The sequence below is a fragment of the Erinaceus europaeus genome, chromosome 15 (assembly GCF_950295315.1).
Source record: "Erinaceus europaeus chromosome 15, mEriEur2.1, whole genome shotgun sequence".
Taxonomy (NCBI): domain Eukaryota; kingdom Metazoa; phylum Chordata; class Mammalia; order Eulipotyphla; family Erinaceidae; genus Erinaceus; species Erinaceus europaeus.
The window spans coordinates 11,045,950-11,062,481 of NC_080176.1; the positions used below are offsets into that span (position 1 = coordinate 11,045,950).

The 16,532-nt window shown below is 45.2% G+C and overlaps 1 protein-coding gene across 1 annotated transcript in view; it reads left to right on the forward strand.

Annotated features, from left to right (window-relative positions):
* Window positions 1-16,532, forward strand: part of PDZD9 (PDZ domain containing 9) — a 23,007-nt gene continuing 6,475 nt past the window's right edge. Inside the window, exons 1-3 of the mRNA XM_007516603.3 lie at window positions 1-245; window positions 2,680-2,892; window positions 13,060-13,249. Of these exons, the coding sequence (XP_007516665.1) occupies window positions 212-245; window positions 2,680-2,892; window positions 13,060-13,249 (437 nt within the window). The 5' untranslated portion in view covers window positions 1-211. The remainder of the gene's footprint in view (window positions 246-2,679; window positions 2,893-13,059; window positions 13,250-16,532) is intronic.

A 16,532-nucleotide genomic window follows, 5' to 3' on the forward strand; every position in this document is an offset into this window, starting at 1 on the left:
CCATCTTCCAGGGTCTACTGAGGCCTGGGGGCCGCACCGCTGCCCAACTTCCGGGGGCCGCAGCGGCGCCCCCTGGTGGTGCTCTGGCCCAGCCGTGGTCCCTCGGAGCTGCGGAACTCGAGCTCCCCAGAGGTTCCAAGCAGTTGGGAGTTGCATGCCTCCAGCTCGGGCTCCGGGAGGCCCCGCCTGAGCCACCTGCCCTCCCGGAGCCATGAGGAAATTTATAAAAAAGAAAAGCAAAAATGGTAACCCGGACGTGGGGGAGAGGACAGTGCCCTGGGGACCAAGCCTTCCTCTCTTTCCTCCTCTGTAATATGGGAAGGTCACACTCTCGCCAGCATTTTTCCGTAGAACCGAACTATGATTTAATACAGTAAGACACCCCCTCCCACCCCCTTTCTTGTACAGCTAAGTTTTGATAAATGTGTACCCACCGCAAGACGTGGATCTGTCCTACCCCTTCCCGTCCCCAGGCCCCGACGTGCCAACCTGTGTGCTATACTCTGGTCCTTTCCCTAGAGAGGGCCATAAATTTGGAATCATATAATATGCCGTCTTTTGAGTCTGTTTTTTCTCACCTAACCCTGCTGTTTTGGGATTGTTTTCCTTTTTTCGTTTGCAGAGTTGTGATCTCACACATGAGTGATTTCACTGCTCTGGGTTCTAGCTGCATTCAAATAGAGATGCAGAGAAAGATAGAAGAGGGGAAAGACATTACAGCAGCAGCAGACCTTCCTCTGTGCCAAGGCACCTGGGATGTGTGAGCGGATCACTCTATCCCCTGTTGTCTCATTTCCCCACCAGGTATCACTGGGGGCTCAGTGCCATCACAAATCTACTGCACCTGGTGATTTTTTTTTTTTAATTAAATTAATCTCCCCTCACAGATCTGGCTTATGGTGGTGCATGGGGATTGAACCTGGGACTCTGGAATCTCAGGCATGAGGGTTTTTTTTTTTTTTTTTTTTGCATAAACATTGTGCTCAGTGGCCATTTTTTTCAAATATTTACTTATTCCCTTGTGTTGCCCTTGTTGTTATATTGTTGTAGTTATTGTTGTTGTTGTTGATGTCATCGTTGGATAGGATAGAGAGAAATGGAGAGAGGAGGGGAAGACAGAGAGGGGGAGAGAAAGATAGACACCTGCAGCACTGCTCCACCATTCATGAAGCACCCCCCCATACCCCCTCACATGGGGACTGGGGACTTGAGCCCAGATCTTTGAGCTTGGTAATGAGTACGTTGTACCAGGTGTGCCACCAGCTGACCACCCCACACCGTTGCCTTCTGAGACAGGCCTCCACAGCATATTTTATTTCATGAAAGCACCCTGAATTTGCAAACTGAGGTTGAAGCCCTGCCTAAAAATGCAACTTGCGTCAGGAGCCACAGACTCAAGGAGGGAACGACCTACTACTCCAAATCACTCCCATTAGCCTGGGAGCTCACTGAAGGGGGGACCTTCTTTATCTGAGGTCCTTTTACTTTCCGAAAAGAGACAGAGAAAGAGCACATCCGTGGCGTAGGGTAAGTCGAGGTTGGAGATGGGCCTGGATAGTTGGCTGGAGGAAAGGACCAAGAACCCAGTCAGATCCTCACAGGCTGGGGCTGGGGAACTGAGGCAGTTCCTCACCCTCAGCAACGGGAGCTCCGGAAATACCAGTCACATGGGCCTGACATTGGCTTGGCGTGTAGCAGTTTGCCACTTATGTTTAAGGAAATATGTATCTCTGTGGAATACTTTAGTGTCCTTGTGCTGAAAATAAATCTCCCCAAGGGGCTGGGTGGTGACGCACCTGGTTGAGCGCACATGTTACAATGCGCAAGGACCCAGGTTTGAGCCCCCAGTCCCTATCTGCAGGGGGAAGGCTTCACAAGTGGTGAAGCAGTGCTGAAGGTGTCTCTGTCTCTCACCTTCTCTATCCCTCCCTTCCCTCTCAGTTTCTGACTGTCTCTATCTAATAAAGATAGTAAAAATAAATAAATACATCTCCCCAGAAACCTCTTCTGTACTGAAAAAAATGAGGCTCCCCAGAAGTTTCCTGTCGGGAAAAGGAACTTGTCTTAAAACACTCTTTTGGAATTTCTCTTGTGAGAAGAGCAGGCCTGTGGAAAATACTCCGGCCCCTCCCATTACGCATCTGTCCACCTGCTTGCAAGGGCTTTGTGCCTCCTGTCTGCCCCCTGCTGGTCTCTTTCATGTTATCTTTTCTCAAACCTTGACCCAGTTTACTTCTTTCACCTTCTTTTGCTTACGTATTTCCTGTTGGTTTTTCCACCTCTATTCACATTTTACAACTTCTGGAATGCCTGACATAGCAACCCCTCAGGAGACCCTGACTTCCAGCTGGACATCTGCAGGACTCTCGGCAGTTTTCCTTCTCAGCTTGTTATCCAACACGTATTTATTTACATGATGGGTAGTCTTCTCCATCCACTGCGACTACAAGATTCATGAGGGCAAGAAACACTTCTCTTTGTTTTGTTGTCACCTGGGATTCACCATTCAGGGCTGTTTTTTTTTTTTTATTTTAGAGAGAGAAAGAGAGAGAGAGAGAGATCACAGCACCAAAGCTTATCCCAATGTGTGGAGGCTGGGCTCCCCCCTCCGATCCCCCGCGACTGCTGTCATCTTACTGTCTATGTGAGAACTGAAACCAACCCCTCTCTTTCTATCAGAAAAACAAGTCAAGATCCAGGGCAAGAAAACCTTCCCAAAGGTGCGTTTCAAGAGCAAGGTATCCATTCACAACCTGAGCAGCACTCGGGAGACCAAACTGACTGTGGGCAGCATGGGACTGGGACTCATCATCATCCAGCACGGGCCCTACCTCCAGATCAGCCACCTCATCAGGAGGGGGGCGGCAGCCAGGGATGGAACACTCAAGCCAGGTGACTGTCATTTTTTTGTGCCTCTCAGCCACCCCCCCACCCCCCTCCCATCTGCCGTCTGCCTTCTGGGGTTTGTGGGAGCAGGTTTCAGTGTCACCAGTGTGATGGTGATGGTGGTGGTGGTGGTGGCGGGACACTGTCTGAGAGCTTCCTACAGCCCAGCCACTTACCATCACTAATGGAACCCTCACTATTGTGCACATTGATTCACTCAATTTTCACAGTCACCCTCTAGATAAGAACTTTTAATACCCCCTGCCTTTTATAGGTGGGGAAACTTGCTGGAGTGTCCAAGTTCACCCATGTCTCAGTAAGAGGGCTACATACTCAGACAGACTTAGTGTCACTCCCCGAACTCATGCCCCTCTCTGAATAGAGATCTCTTCTTTTGTAGGTAGTGCTAGTCATCATTAACGTTTACCTGCATGATTTCATTTCACTCTGCCAATGACCCAAGACAGACCTTTTGTGGTTGTTAAGAAACCTGGCTTCCTCAACCCAACTCCAACCATCTGGATTCACAGCCCAGCTTCACAATTCCCTTGGGGAAGGGACACTGACAGCCTGTTATGGTCAAACTGTGACCCAACTGCTTCCTCTGCCTGGTCCTGCTCCTTTCCCTCCCCACACAGCTCTAGGACACTCCCCAGGATACCCCCCCTTGCAACTCAGTGTATTTCTTAGAGAATCCAACCCGCACCAGCTGGTGGCAGTGATGGTATGAAAGGATGGACGCCAGGAAGGGCTTGTTCATGAGGCTGGGGGAATAAATGGCTTAGCTGGCAGAGCAGAGGAATTGCAAAATTGACGTTCAGGGTTTGATTATCAGCACTGCATGTGCCAGAGTGGTGTTCTGACTTCTCTCTCTCCACTCCCACCATGTGAAACTCTAGGTCCCATATGGAATAAATAAAATAGATTTTTGAAAGCAAGGAAAGGATTTTAAAGCTGGTGGTTGTTTCCCCACCCTCCTGCCCCACTAACCTGGGGATAATAAGACCCCATCCCCAACAGAGGTGGGACATAGGTGGCCTAGGGCACAGGGGAGGACTAAGAGTGTTCAATTTCCCACTGGTGGTAAAATGGGAATAGTCTGCCAGGAGGAAATGCCAGGAGGAAATGTACTTGTAGGTTACAGTCTAGATACTAAATTAATTCTATCATAAATACATGCATGTATGAAGCATCATGTATTAGACATTTCTTTTTTTGGTGTCACTGGGACTTCACTGTTCTGGGCTGACTTTTAATTTATTTTTATTTTTTTATTGCCAGCAGGATCATTGGGGCTCAGTGCCAGCACTATGAGTCCACTGCTCCAGGTGGCCTTTATTTTTTTTTTTTCCTTTTCGATTTTATTCAGTAGGACAGAGAGAAATTGAGATGAGAGTGGGAGACAGAAAGGGAGAAAGATACAGACATTACACATCACCTGCTTTACCACTTGTGAAGAATCTCCCCTGCAGGTGGGGGGTGGAGAAGTCAGACTGGGTCCTTAAGCATGGTAACGTGCATGCAGCTGGGCACGCCACTGCCTGACCCTGGCTGACTTTTTCAGAGAGAGAGAGAGACAGAAAGAGAGAATGGCCCCATAGTACTTAAGTTGTTGTTGGTGGTAGGGCACAGATTCAAACCTGGGCAGAGAAGATGGTAAAGCAGGTATACTCCCAGGTCAACTCTCTGGCCTGCCTGAGGCAGACTTCACATAGAATCACCTTACCGAGAAGGAAGGAGGTTATTTAGGAACTTACCTTCAATCCGATGGAGGAGTGAGGATCTGAGCGTCTCTGTTAAGACTCCAGAGTATAAGAAGTTTATCAGCACTTTCCTAGATGCCTTTCCCCCTAGGTGCTTGCTCTGGGCCTTGAGCAGTGCTCTGGTACAGGGAAGGCACAAGGCATGGGGAAGTGGTAAGAAGACATTCAATATTTGTTTTGTTTTGTCACCAGAGCACTGCTTAGCTCTGGCTGATGGTGGTGGTGGTGGGGGGGGGGATTGAACCTGGGACTTTTGAAGCCTCAGGCATGAGAGAGTCTCTTTGCATAACCATTATGCTATCTACCCTCCTGCCCAAGACATTCAGTATTTGTCAGCCTCAAGTCAGGCCTAGGTTCTTTCTACCACTTTCTAGTTCTGTGACCTTAAAAACAAAGTGACTTTCCAGACCCTTGGCTACCTCATGTCTGAATCGGGACGATGTCACCTTTGTTGGATGTCGGCTAGGACTGGATAAGTTTTTGTGAATGCTTTGAAAACTACAGTGCTTATTGAAATGACGGGAATAGTTTCTCTTAGGCTGTTCTTGATTTAGAGATTCTGTAGACTTGTTTCTCTCTAAGTTATTATGGTATGGGAACCTCAGTGGATGTGATAACTAGTTTGCAATTTGGTTTTCTATTACAATCACCTAGGAAACTTCAAACTAAGATACCTGGGCCCCATCTCCTCTGGGCTCCTATTCAACTGATCGGGCTTTGGGGGGCAGGGTAACATGGTTTAAGTACTCCTCAGGTATCCTAACTGCAGCCTGGGTTCGGTTAAAGGAGAAAATAGACAGTTGATGTTATTACAAGGTAGTTTAATCTCATCTGGGAATCCAAAGCACGTCCTCCATATATCACGCAGTGGTAACTGGGGGACAAATGGTCAGAAGGAGAGCTCTGGACTTTCTGAATCAAAAGAACTCCCAGGGGGTCGGGTGGTGGTACACCTGGTTGAGGGCACGTTACAGTGCTCAAGGCCCTGGGTTTGAGCCTCCGGTCCCCACCTGCAGGGGAGAGCTTTGTAAGTGGTGAAGCAGTGCTGTAGGTGTCTGTCTCTCTCCCTCTCTTAACACTTCTTTCCCTCTCAACTTCTGGCTATCGATGCAATAAATAAAGATAATAAAAATTAAAAAAATTATTTTTTATTAAAATTAAATTTTAATAAATTAGGACAGGGTTCATTTATTTATTTATTTTTAAATATTTATTTATTTTCCCTTTTGTTGCCCTTGTTTTTCTATTGTTGTAGTAGGTATTATTGCTGTTATTGATGTCATCGTTGTTGGATAGGACAGAGAGAAATGGAGAGAGGACGGGAGACAAGGAGGGGGAGAGAAAGATAGATACCTGCAGACCTGCTTCACTGCCTGTGAAGAGATTCCCCTACAGGTGGAGAGCCGGGGGCTCGAACCAGGATCCTTACACCGGTCCTTGCACTTTGCGCCACATGCGCTTAACCCAGTGCGCGACCACCCGACTCCCTATTTTATTTTATTTTTTAAAACCAGACCATTGCTCAGCTCTGATTTATGGTGGTGTGGGGGACTGAACCTGGGACTTTGAAGCCTCAGGCACAAGAGTTGCATAACCATTATGCTACCCCTGCCTGGGCCCAGGCACTTTTCTGCTTGTTCTCATCAACTTCTCTGAGGTCAGATGAGATTGATAAAACAGAGTGTATGTCAGGTGGACTATTCTTTTTTTTTCTTTTAATTTTTTTATATTTATTTTCCCTTTTGTGGCCCTTGTTTTTTATTGTTGTAGTTATTATTGATGTCGTCATTGTTAGACAGGACAGAGAGAAATAGAGAGAAGAGGGGAAGACAGAGAAGGGGAGAGAAAGACAGACACCTGCAGACCTCCTTCACCTCCTGTGAAGCAACTCCCCTGAAGTTGGGGATCCGGGGGCTGGAACCAGGATCCTTACGCCGGTCTGTGTGCTTTGCGCCACCTGCACTTAACCCATTGAGCTACCACCCGACTCCCAGATGGACTATTCTATGATGCACAGAAAGCAGCATCTACTGGTGGGGCTACAGTGAATGAGCTAATGATGCCAGAGGCAGTTTTAGATTCATATTTTAAATCTAGAACTTATGCCAGAGAGGCAAAGTGAACTCAGTGGTAAAGCCCAGGTTTCAGATGTGTATGGCTTTGAGTTCAACTTCCAGCAATTAAGGATTTACCATACAGGGCTGACACACTTACTGCATAGCTGTGTTTATAGATTGCATCACAGATGAGTATTTGTTCCAGGGATTGTGCAAAATGTTACCACAGCTTTTTATCTAATTTCATCTCTGTGGTATTCCTGGAAGGTAGACAATGACATACAAGAGGCTAAGACAGGGAGTCGGGCGATAGTGCAGCAGGTTAAGCGCACGTGGGGAAAAGCGCAAGGACCAGCACAAGGATCCCAGCCAGCCCCCGGCTCCCCACCTGCAGGGGTCACTTCACAGGTGGTGAAGCAGGTCTGCAGGTGTCTGTCTTTCTTTCCCCCTCTGTCTTCCCCTCCTCTCTCCATGTCTCTCTGCCTTATCCAACAATGACGACATCAACAACAATAACTACAACAACAATAAAAACAAGGGCAACAAAAAGGAAATAAATATTTTAAAAAATGAGGCTAAGAGAGAGAAACTAGCGACTTCAGTACACACAGGCCTTAGTGGGTGCTCAGGACCGGAATCTGAACCTCTATCTATCAGTAGAAAGCCCACACCTGGGCCTTGAGGCAGCATAATGACTGCGAAGACTTTCGTCTGAGGCACCAAAGATCCCAGGTTCAATCCCCAGCACCACCATAAGCCAGAGCAGGGCAGTGTTCTGGTAAAAACACACACACACACACACACACACACACCTGAGCCAGGGAGAACTGTAACAGTGGTCTACAGGATTGTATTAGAGGAGGCCCATGTTAGATTCTTAGGGCCCACCCACCAATAGCCAGAGTTCTTTAATGTTTAAAGGGGGAAAAAAAAAAAGATCTACAGGAAGCCCATACCTTTGACTGGAGGAGAGGTTTCAGTAGAGAGGAAGTCCAGAGTCCGGATAGCTTCACGACAGTCGGCCAGCCACTTGTTTTCAGTGTCTACGTTTCAAAAATTGTAATTCAGCTCTTTTGACAGTTACAAGGTTTAGGGAGATTGAGATTTTGATCTTAGTTCTAGAAACCTGCTATTTTGTTGACACTATTACCTCCCAGCCTCAGTGTTTATGGTCCGACCCTCCACAGCCCCTCCACCCTGTTTTATTTTCAACCTTTTTCCTTTTTTTTAAATATCTATTTATTCATTTCCTTTTGTTGCCCTTGTTGTTTTTATCATTGTAATTATTATTGGTGTCGTTGTTGGATGGGACAGAGAAAAACGGAGAGAGGAGGGGAAGACAGAGAGGGGGAGAGAAAGACACCTGCAGACCTGCTTCACCACCTGTGAAGCGACTCCCCTGCAGGTGGGGACAGGGGGCTCGAACCAGGATCCTTACGCCTGTCCTTGTGCTTCGCACCACGTGTACTTAACCCGCTGTGCTACTGCCTGACTCCCTTTTTTCAGTCTTTTTCCTTTGGTGTTTCTAACAGGTTTTATCTTGGAATCCCTAACTTAGTTTGTCCTGGCTAAATTCCTTTTGTCCTGTATGGTTTTACCCACCACTGATAAAGTCTTAAGAAATTAACATGGTTGAGAGTCGGGCAGTAGCGCAGCGGGTTAAGTGCACATGGTGCAAAGCGTAAGGACCGGCTTAAGGATCTCGGTTCGAGCCACCGGCTCCCCACTTGCAGGGGAGTCACTTCACAGGCGGTGAAGCAGGTTTGCAGGTGTCTGTCTTTCTCTCCCCCTCTCTATCTTCCCCTCCTCTCTCCATTTCTGTCTGTCCTATCCAACAACAACATCAATTACAACAATAAAACAACAAGGGTAACAAAAGGGGAAATAAATAATTATTTTTAAAAAGAAATTAACATGGTTTTGAAAATAAATATACATTATATACTGGCTAGTAGTCTTACCGATCAGTAAACATTTTCTGAATATTTGCTGCATGCAGACACCCTGCTTGGCACTGGGGTATGAAGGTGGGCCAAACCTGTATGATCTTTAACCATGGAATGTAGCCTAGCGGGGAGAAATGGAAAAGAAATATTTTCTCAATTGTGGTTTGGCTGCTGCAAAGCTGATTCAGTATATGTAATCAAGACATTTGGTTCTTACAACCTTTTAAAACAGAAAACAAAGTATAACGAGGTTGGTAGTCATAAATACTAAATTGGTGCTCCTTAATGGAGGGTGATATTAATACCTATTGCCAGAGTAATCACAGTCATACACATTGGGTTTAGAGCCAGAACGGTCAGGGAATTAAGCTGTTTTATTTTCTGTCCTCTTGATAAGTCACCTTTTAACAATGTAATTAAGCAGAATGCCAAGCCATAGCTTCCAGTTACAAGGACTTTTAACGTCAGGCATGCAGACTCATTCAGTGACACCCCCCTCCTTATAATTAACCTCCATAGGCAGAACAGCTGTTTTATACCTCACACCCTGCAGGAAGCTGGAAGCCTTGCTTCATTCTGAAGTCAGTTTCAAATGCTTGATTGGTTTTACTCCCAGGTACTTTTTAAAAAAATATTTATTTATTCCCTTTTGTTGCCCTTGTTTTATTGTTGTAGTTATTGTTGTGATTGATGTCATCGTTGTTGGATAGGACAGAGAGAAATAGAGAAAGGAAGGGAAGACAGGGGGAGAGAAAGACACCTGCAGACCAGCTTCACCGCCTGTGAAGCGACTCCCCATGCAGGTGGGGAGCCGGGGGCTCAAACCGGGATCCTTACACTGGTCCTTGTGCTTCGCGTCATGTGCGCTTACCCCACTGCGCTACCCGCCCGACTCCCTCCCGACTCCCTCGCAGGTACTTTTTAAGACCAAACTTCAATGTTTTCTTCGCTCTTTTAAATATTCATTTTCTTGAGAGTCGGGCGATAGTGCAGTGGGTTAAGTGCACATGGTGCAAAGCGCAAGGACCGGCGTAAGGATCCCGGTTCGAGTCCCTGGCTCCCCACCTGCAGGGGAGTCACTTCACTAGCGGTGAAGCAGGTCTGCAGGTGTCTGTCTTTCTCTCCCCCTCTCTGTCTTCCCCTCCTCTCTCCATTTCTCTCTGTCCTATTCAACAACGAAGACATCAATAACAACAACAATAACTACTACAATAAAAAACAAGGGCAACAAAAGGGAAAATAAAGTTTTTTTTTTAAAAAAATGGTATTCATGGGAGTCGGGCGGTAGCACAGTGGATTAAGTGCACTTGGCGCAAAGCCAAGGACCTGGGCAAGTATCTGTCTCCGTTGGAGCCTCCGGCTCCTCACTTGCAGGGGAGTTGCTTCACAGGCGGTGAAGCTGGTCTGCTGGTGTCTTTCTCTCTCCCTCTGTCTTCCCTTCCTCTCTCCATTTCTCTCTGTCCTATCTAACGACAACATCAATAACAACAACAATAATAACTACAACAAATATAAAAAACAAGGGCAACAAAAGGGAAAATAAATATTAAACAAATTTTTTAAAAGTCTTAAAAGAAAAAAAAAGTATTCATTTTCTTTCATCTTAGGGTAGGGTCTAGCACTTTGCAAACTTGTCCTTGGTATCTCTGGGGGCTTTCATTGTCCTGATTAGGGCAAGAATGGGCATAGTATCAAGAGAATACTTCATCCTGCCTCTTTCTTTAGGATTTCATTGAAATTGCTTTATCTGGTATTAGCTATAAAGTCCCCATTACCATTCATTAGGATGTTAGCACTAGAAAAATCAGATCATGGGGCCAGGTGGTGGCATACCTGGTTAAGCACAGACATCACAGTGCACAAGGACCCAGGTTCAAGCTCCTGGTCCTCACCTGCAAGGGGGAATGGTGAAGCAGGGCTACAAGTGTCTCTGTCTCTCCCTCTTTATCTCCTCCTCCTTCTCAATTTCTGTCTTTATCCCATAATAAACAGATAAAACATTAAAAAGAAAAATCTGGAGGCTAAGATTTTTATCCTATGTGAACTTGTGAAGTGAAATTTCTTTCCTGCTGAATGCTCTTGTAGGGTACATTTTTTTCTTAGAAATTATTATTTTTTTATTTATTGGATAGAGATAGCCAGAAATAGAGAAGGGGGATAGTTAGGGAGAAAGACACCTGCAGCGCTGCTTCACCACTTACAATACTTCCTCCCCTTACAGGTGGGGAGACATGCCTCTCAAACTCGGGTCCTTGTGCTTTATGATGTGTGCTCAACCAGGTGCACCACCACCCGACCCCTGAAAGTTAAGGTACTAAGTAGGATAGAAGCAGTAGAAAGGCTGGAAAACCAGACTTGGAAAATGGTGAGGGGACAACGGGCCTGCAAGTTGTCCAGTGTTTCACATGTACTTACTTGTTTAACTAATACTAATCAAGGGCAGAAAATTAAAACCAAAGACCGAATGTTTAGTATGGTCTACTTATTTGGGAGGGCACTAGAAACTATGAGGCAGGTACAGCAGAAAGCAGGTTGATTAGTGGTCTACGAGGTGGTGCAGTGGATAAAGCATTGGACACTCAAGCAGGAAGTCCTGAGTTCAATTCCCAGCAGCACATGTGGCAGAGTGATGCCTGGTTCTTTCTCTTTCTCCTCCTTTCTCATGAATAAATAAATAAAATATTAAATAAAAAGAAAGTAGGTTATTAGTGTTTTTTTAAAAGTCATTCAGTTATATTTAAAACAGATTTTTAGAATCGTAAGTTCATCTTAAAAAAAAAAAAACCACAGTTTAAAATTCTTAGCCTCTGCCACACCAACAATTCTAGAGATGTGAAAATACAACAGAGGGCATGTCAGAGGTGATGGAGTGAGAAGGGCACTAGCATGAGGTCCCAGTTCAATTACTGGCATCCCATGTGCCAGAGTGATGCTTTTGTTCTCTTCCCCTGCCATCTTGTTAACACACACATGCTATTGTGATATATGTTAATATATAGTGAATATAATCTTTAATATCTATCTTTACAGTAATGTTAAGAAACATCTTGCATGCATTTTTCATTATGTAAAGGACACTTGTTACTGAGGTGGTCTGTCGGAAAATTGTGAGGATGTGGTTGAGCTTGGCAGGGTTTGACCTGAGGAGTGCATCTTTCCTGTCAGTCTCTCTCTCTCCCGAGAGATTGAACAAGGAGGGACAGGAGTAACCCCAAAGGTGTGCCTCTTCCTATCAGACTCCCTGACTCATAAAGCACCCCACGTTCCTGATACTATGGCCATTAGATAAAAAGAAAGGGGGGAGATGTCGGGAAATTGTTAAGCCAGCTCCCCCTGCTCCACTCTGCATTCCTGATACTACGGTCTATCTACATAATCATTGTTTTGCCTGAAAGATCCCCACCCATTCCATTCCTTTGATCTATCTTTCAAGACCCTCCCTGCCTCCAGGGTATCATGAATCCCATCAGTTAAAACCCTCACAACAGTTGCTAAGGAAGTCTCTACCTTCCCAGCACCCTTTTGCCTTTCTCCACCCCTTTCCTAGCCATTTCCATTTCCGACTTGTCACTTCTGGGTCTGGCCTTTAAAAGCGTTGCTCTCTGATCAATAAAGACATTGCATTGCCTAGCCTGCCATGAGCTTGGTTCCTGAGTCATCTATCTCCCGCATCACTGAGTAAGTAGCAGCTCAGGCTGGCTCCAGTCGAGTTCTCTCCAACCCAGAGAGTACACGCCCGGGAAGAGGCACCCCCACGCTAGCCCAGCAGCGGTCATTGGTCTTTTTTTTTCTTTTTGACAGAGCACTAATTAGCTCTGGCACATGCTGATGCAGGGGATTGAACCTGTGGCTTTGAAGCCTCAGGCATGAAAGTCTCTTTGCATAACCATAATGCTATCTACCCCCACCCTCAGACTTTTTTCTTTTTCTTCCAGGGTTATTGCTGGGCTTGGTGCCTGCACCATGAATCCATGGCTCCTGGAGGCCATTTTTTCCCCCTTTTGTTGCCCTTGTTGTTGTAGTCTCGTGGTTATTATTATTGCCATTGTTGATGTTGTTCGTTGTTGGATAGGACAGACAGAAATGGAGAGAGGAGGGGAAGACAGAGAGGGAGACAGAAAGATAAACACCTGCAGACCTGCTTCACCGCCTGTGAAGCGACTCCCCTGCAGGTGGGGAGCTGGTGGCTTGAATTGGGATCCTTACACGTCCTTGCGCTTTGCGCCACATGCACTTAACCCACTGTGCCACTGCCCGACCCCCTTTTTTTTAAATCAAAAGCTTAAGGCTGGTTTTTGTTCAAAGTGAACCAACAGTATGAACACAACCTCACCAAAGTTAGAAATGGTACTGCCCCTATTAAGCCATTACCTAGTTTTACTGATGATTATTTTTTTTTCTCTCCAGGTGATGTTCTGATTAGTGTTGGCTATGCCAATGTGTTAGGATACACTCTTCGAGAATTTTTAAAGCTTTTGCAACATATCAGCATAGGAACAGTGGTACAAATCAGGGTTTATCGAGACTTTATTGACATACCCAATGAATGGCAAGAAATATATGACTTAATCCCTGAGACCAAATTCCCAGTAACGCAGTAAGTAGTTTATTTTAGGAAATCTTTGTTATACTATAGAATCCTCCAGGGTCTGTGAAGTACAGGGTCTTGGCTTAATATTCTCAATAGCAAATGGACCATGGTAAGTGGGTTACCTGATGGTGACTTAGTGGATTTCTATATCCTTTTGGGAAGGACAATTTGCAAAAACTAGTATGAGGCAGAATGATAAAAACAAAAGCCTTGAACCTGGAGTTAAAAAGAACTATGGTGGGAGTTGGGCAGTAGCGCAGTGGGTTAAGCGCACTTGGTGTAAAGTGCAAGGACCAGCATAAGGATACTGGTTCGAGCCCCCGGCTCCACACCAGCAGGGGAGTCGCTTCACAAGCGGTGAAGCAGGTCTGCAGGTGTCTATCTTTCTCTCTCCCTATTTTCCCCTCCTTTTTCAATTTCTCTCTGTCCTATTCAACGACGACATCAATAACAACAACAATAAAAAGACAACAAGGGCAACAAAAGGGAAAATAAATAAAAAAAGAACTATGGCCCCCGGCTCCCCACCTGCAGGGGAGTCACTTCACAAGCGGTGAAGCAGGTCTGTAGGTGTCTATCTTTCTCTCCCTGTCTTCCCCTCCTCTCTCCATTTCTCTTGTCCTATCCAACAACGACATCAATAACTACAACAACAATCACTACAACAATAAAACAAGGGCAACAAAAGGAAATAATTATTAAAAAAAACAAAACTATGGCTAGGGACTTAACAGACTATAAAACATAACCAATATTGCACAAGCAAGTCTGCAGACTCCAGCTGGTGGCCCAAAGCACTGCTAGGACCCAAGGACCCATATGTATGCTTTGCTGATCTCCTGATGTCTCCTACCACCCCCCTCCCAGCCCTGCTCAGCTCTGGTTTATGGTGGTACTAGAGATTGGAGCTGGGACCTGTGCTGCCTCAGAAATAAAGTCTTTTTGCAGAACCACTAAGCTATCTCCCTAACCCTCCTAGTGTTTCAGAATGCCAGAAGAGCAGTCAGGAGAGCCAGGGTCTTTACCTGGGCTCAGTAACTCTATTTCTTGACTGGGGTGGGGTTAGAGGGTGGCTATCAAGGTTTCATTAAGTTTTTTTTTTTTTTTTTTTGCATTTTTCTACATGTATTGGAGTGAAAAAAAAAGTTGACTTAGTTGCCAGATTTACAAGTATAAGATAGCATGGAAAGAATTTGCATCTCTGGCTGCCCGTATCCCTCTGCCTCTCACCCCAATCCCTGAGAAACCGGACATTGGGCATACATTCTCTCCTGGGGCTGACTGGCAGCAACAGTCTCCTCTGAATCAGAGCAGTAGTGTCCAGGAAGAACTTCCTGCAGTGGTGAGAAGGTTCCTTATCTGTGTTGTCCTTTATGGGAGCTGCTAGCCACATGTGGCTAGTAAGCACTTGCGATATGGAGATTTGCAACTGTGGAATTTTATGTTATTCAAGTTTAAGCAGTCTGAACAGTCCCACACAGCTGGTGGTGGTTTCTTATATTGGTGAGTGTAGCTGTTAGCCTCAACTCTTAACTGTTTATACAACAATGCTCTAAGCATTTTGAGAACAGAACCCAAGATTTATTTGTTTTACCAGAGCACTGCTCAGCTCTGGCTTATGGCAGGGGACTGAACCTGGGACTTTGGATCCTCAGGCATGAGAGTCTCTCTGCATAACCACTATGCCAGAACCCAAGATTTAGACATAGGTTCTAAGGTCAGAAGACTGACCATTCACAAAGAGATAAAAAGAGAACAATACAATTTAAGTAAAGGCTTTTTTTTTTTAATATTTATTTCCTTTTGTTGCCCTTGTTGTCATATTATTGTAGTTATTATTGATGTCGTCATTGTTGGATAGGACAGAGAGAAATGAAGAGAGGAGGGGAAGACAGAGAGGAGAGAAAGACAGACACCTGCAGACCTGCTTCACTGCTTGTGAAGCGACTCCCCTGCAGGTGGGGAGCTGGGGGCTTGAACCAGGATCCTTCAGCAGGTCCTTGCACTTTGCGCCACGTGTGCTTAACCCACTACACTACCGCCCGACTCCCCAGGCTTATCTTTTTTTAAAAAATATTTATTCCCTTTTGCTGCCCTTGTTTTATTGTTGTAGTTATTGTTAATGATGTCATTGTTGGATAGGACAGAGAGAAATGGAGAGAGGAGGGGAAGACAGAGACGGGGAGAGAAAGATAGACACCTGCAGACCTGCTTCATCGCCTGTGAAGTGACTCCCCTGCAGGCGGGGAGCCGGGGGATCGAATGGGGATCCTTATACTGGTCACTGCACTTCATGCCAAGTGTGCTTAACCCATTGCTCTACTGCCAGACTCCCATAAAGGCTTATCTTTACCAACTCAGGAACAACACTAGTACATTTTGAACCCCTTAAATTTTTTTTGTCATCTCCAGGGCTTCACTGCCTTTTTTGTTTCTATTCAATAAATAAAGGTAATAAAAATCACTGTATATATATATTACATATATATATATATTAAAGACAATATATATACATAATGTCTTTAAAAAGTCTCCTTGCCTGATTAGGAATCAAGGACCATAGAGAATAATTTTAAGACCAGCAATTTTCAAAAAAAAAAAAAAAAAAAAAAAAAAAAGACTCAATACTAACTGTATATGAACAAAAGGAAGAAAACTTTAGAAAAAAGTTTTTCAAATTCTCAGGAGCAAATAAAGCAGGCAGACCTCCAAGGATTTAGTGATAACACTGGCAAGTCTGACAGGGACAGGGGTACAGTGCTGGGGAGAAGAAACAGACTTCTCATTTCCTTTTGTTTTTTTTAATTAAAGATTTTATTTATTAATGAGAAAGATAGAAGGACAAAGAACCAGACATCACTCTGGCACATGTGCTGCCGGGGTTCAAACTCAGGACCTCATGCTTGAGAGTCCAAAGCCTTATCACTGCGCCACCTCCTGGACCACTCTCATTTTCTTTTAGCAGGACAGAATGTACCAGAAGCACAAAGGCTTGGGCAATAATGAAAAGATGACAGATAGCACTTATTCAGGAAAACAATAGTAGACAGGCTTTATTTATTTAAAACATTTTTTATTATCTTTATTTATTTATTGGATAGAGACAGTCAGAAGTCGAGAGGAAGGGGGAGATAGGGAGGGAGAGAGACAGAGAGACACCAGCAGCCGTGCTTCACCACTTGCAAAGCTTTCCCCCTGCAGGTGGGGGGGGGACAGGGGGCTCGAACTTGGGTCCTTGTGCATTGTTAACATGTGCACTCAACCAGGTGCGCCACCACCTGTGCCCAGT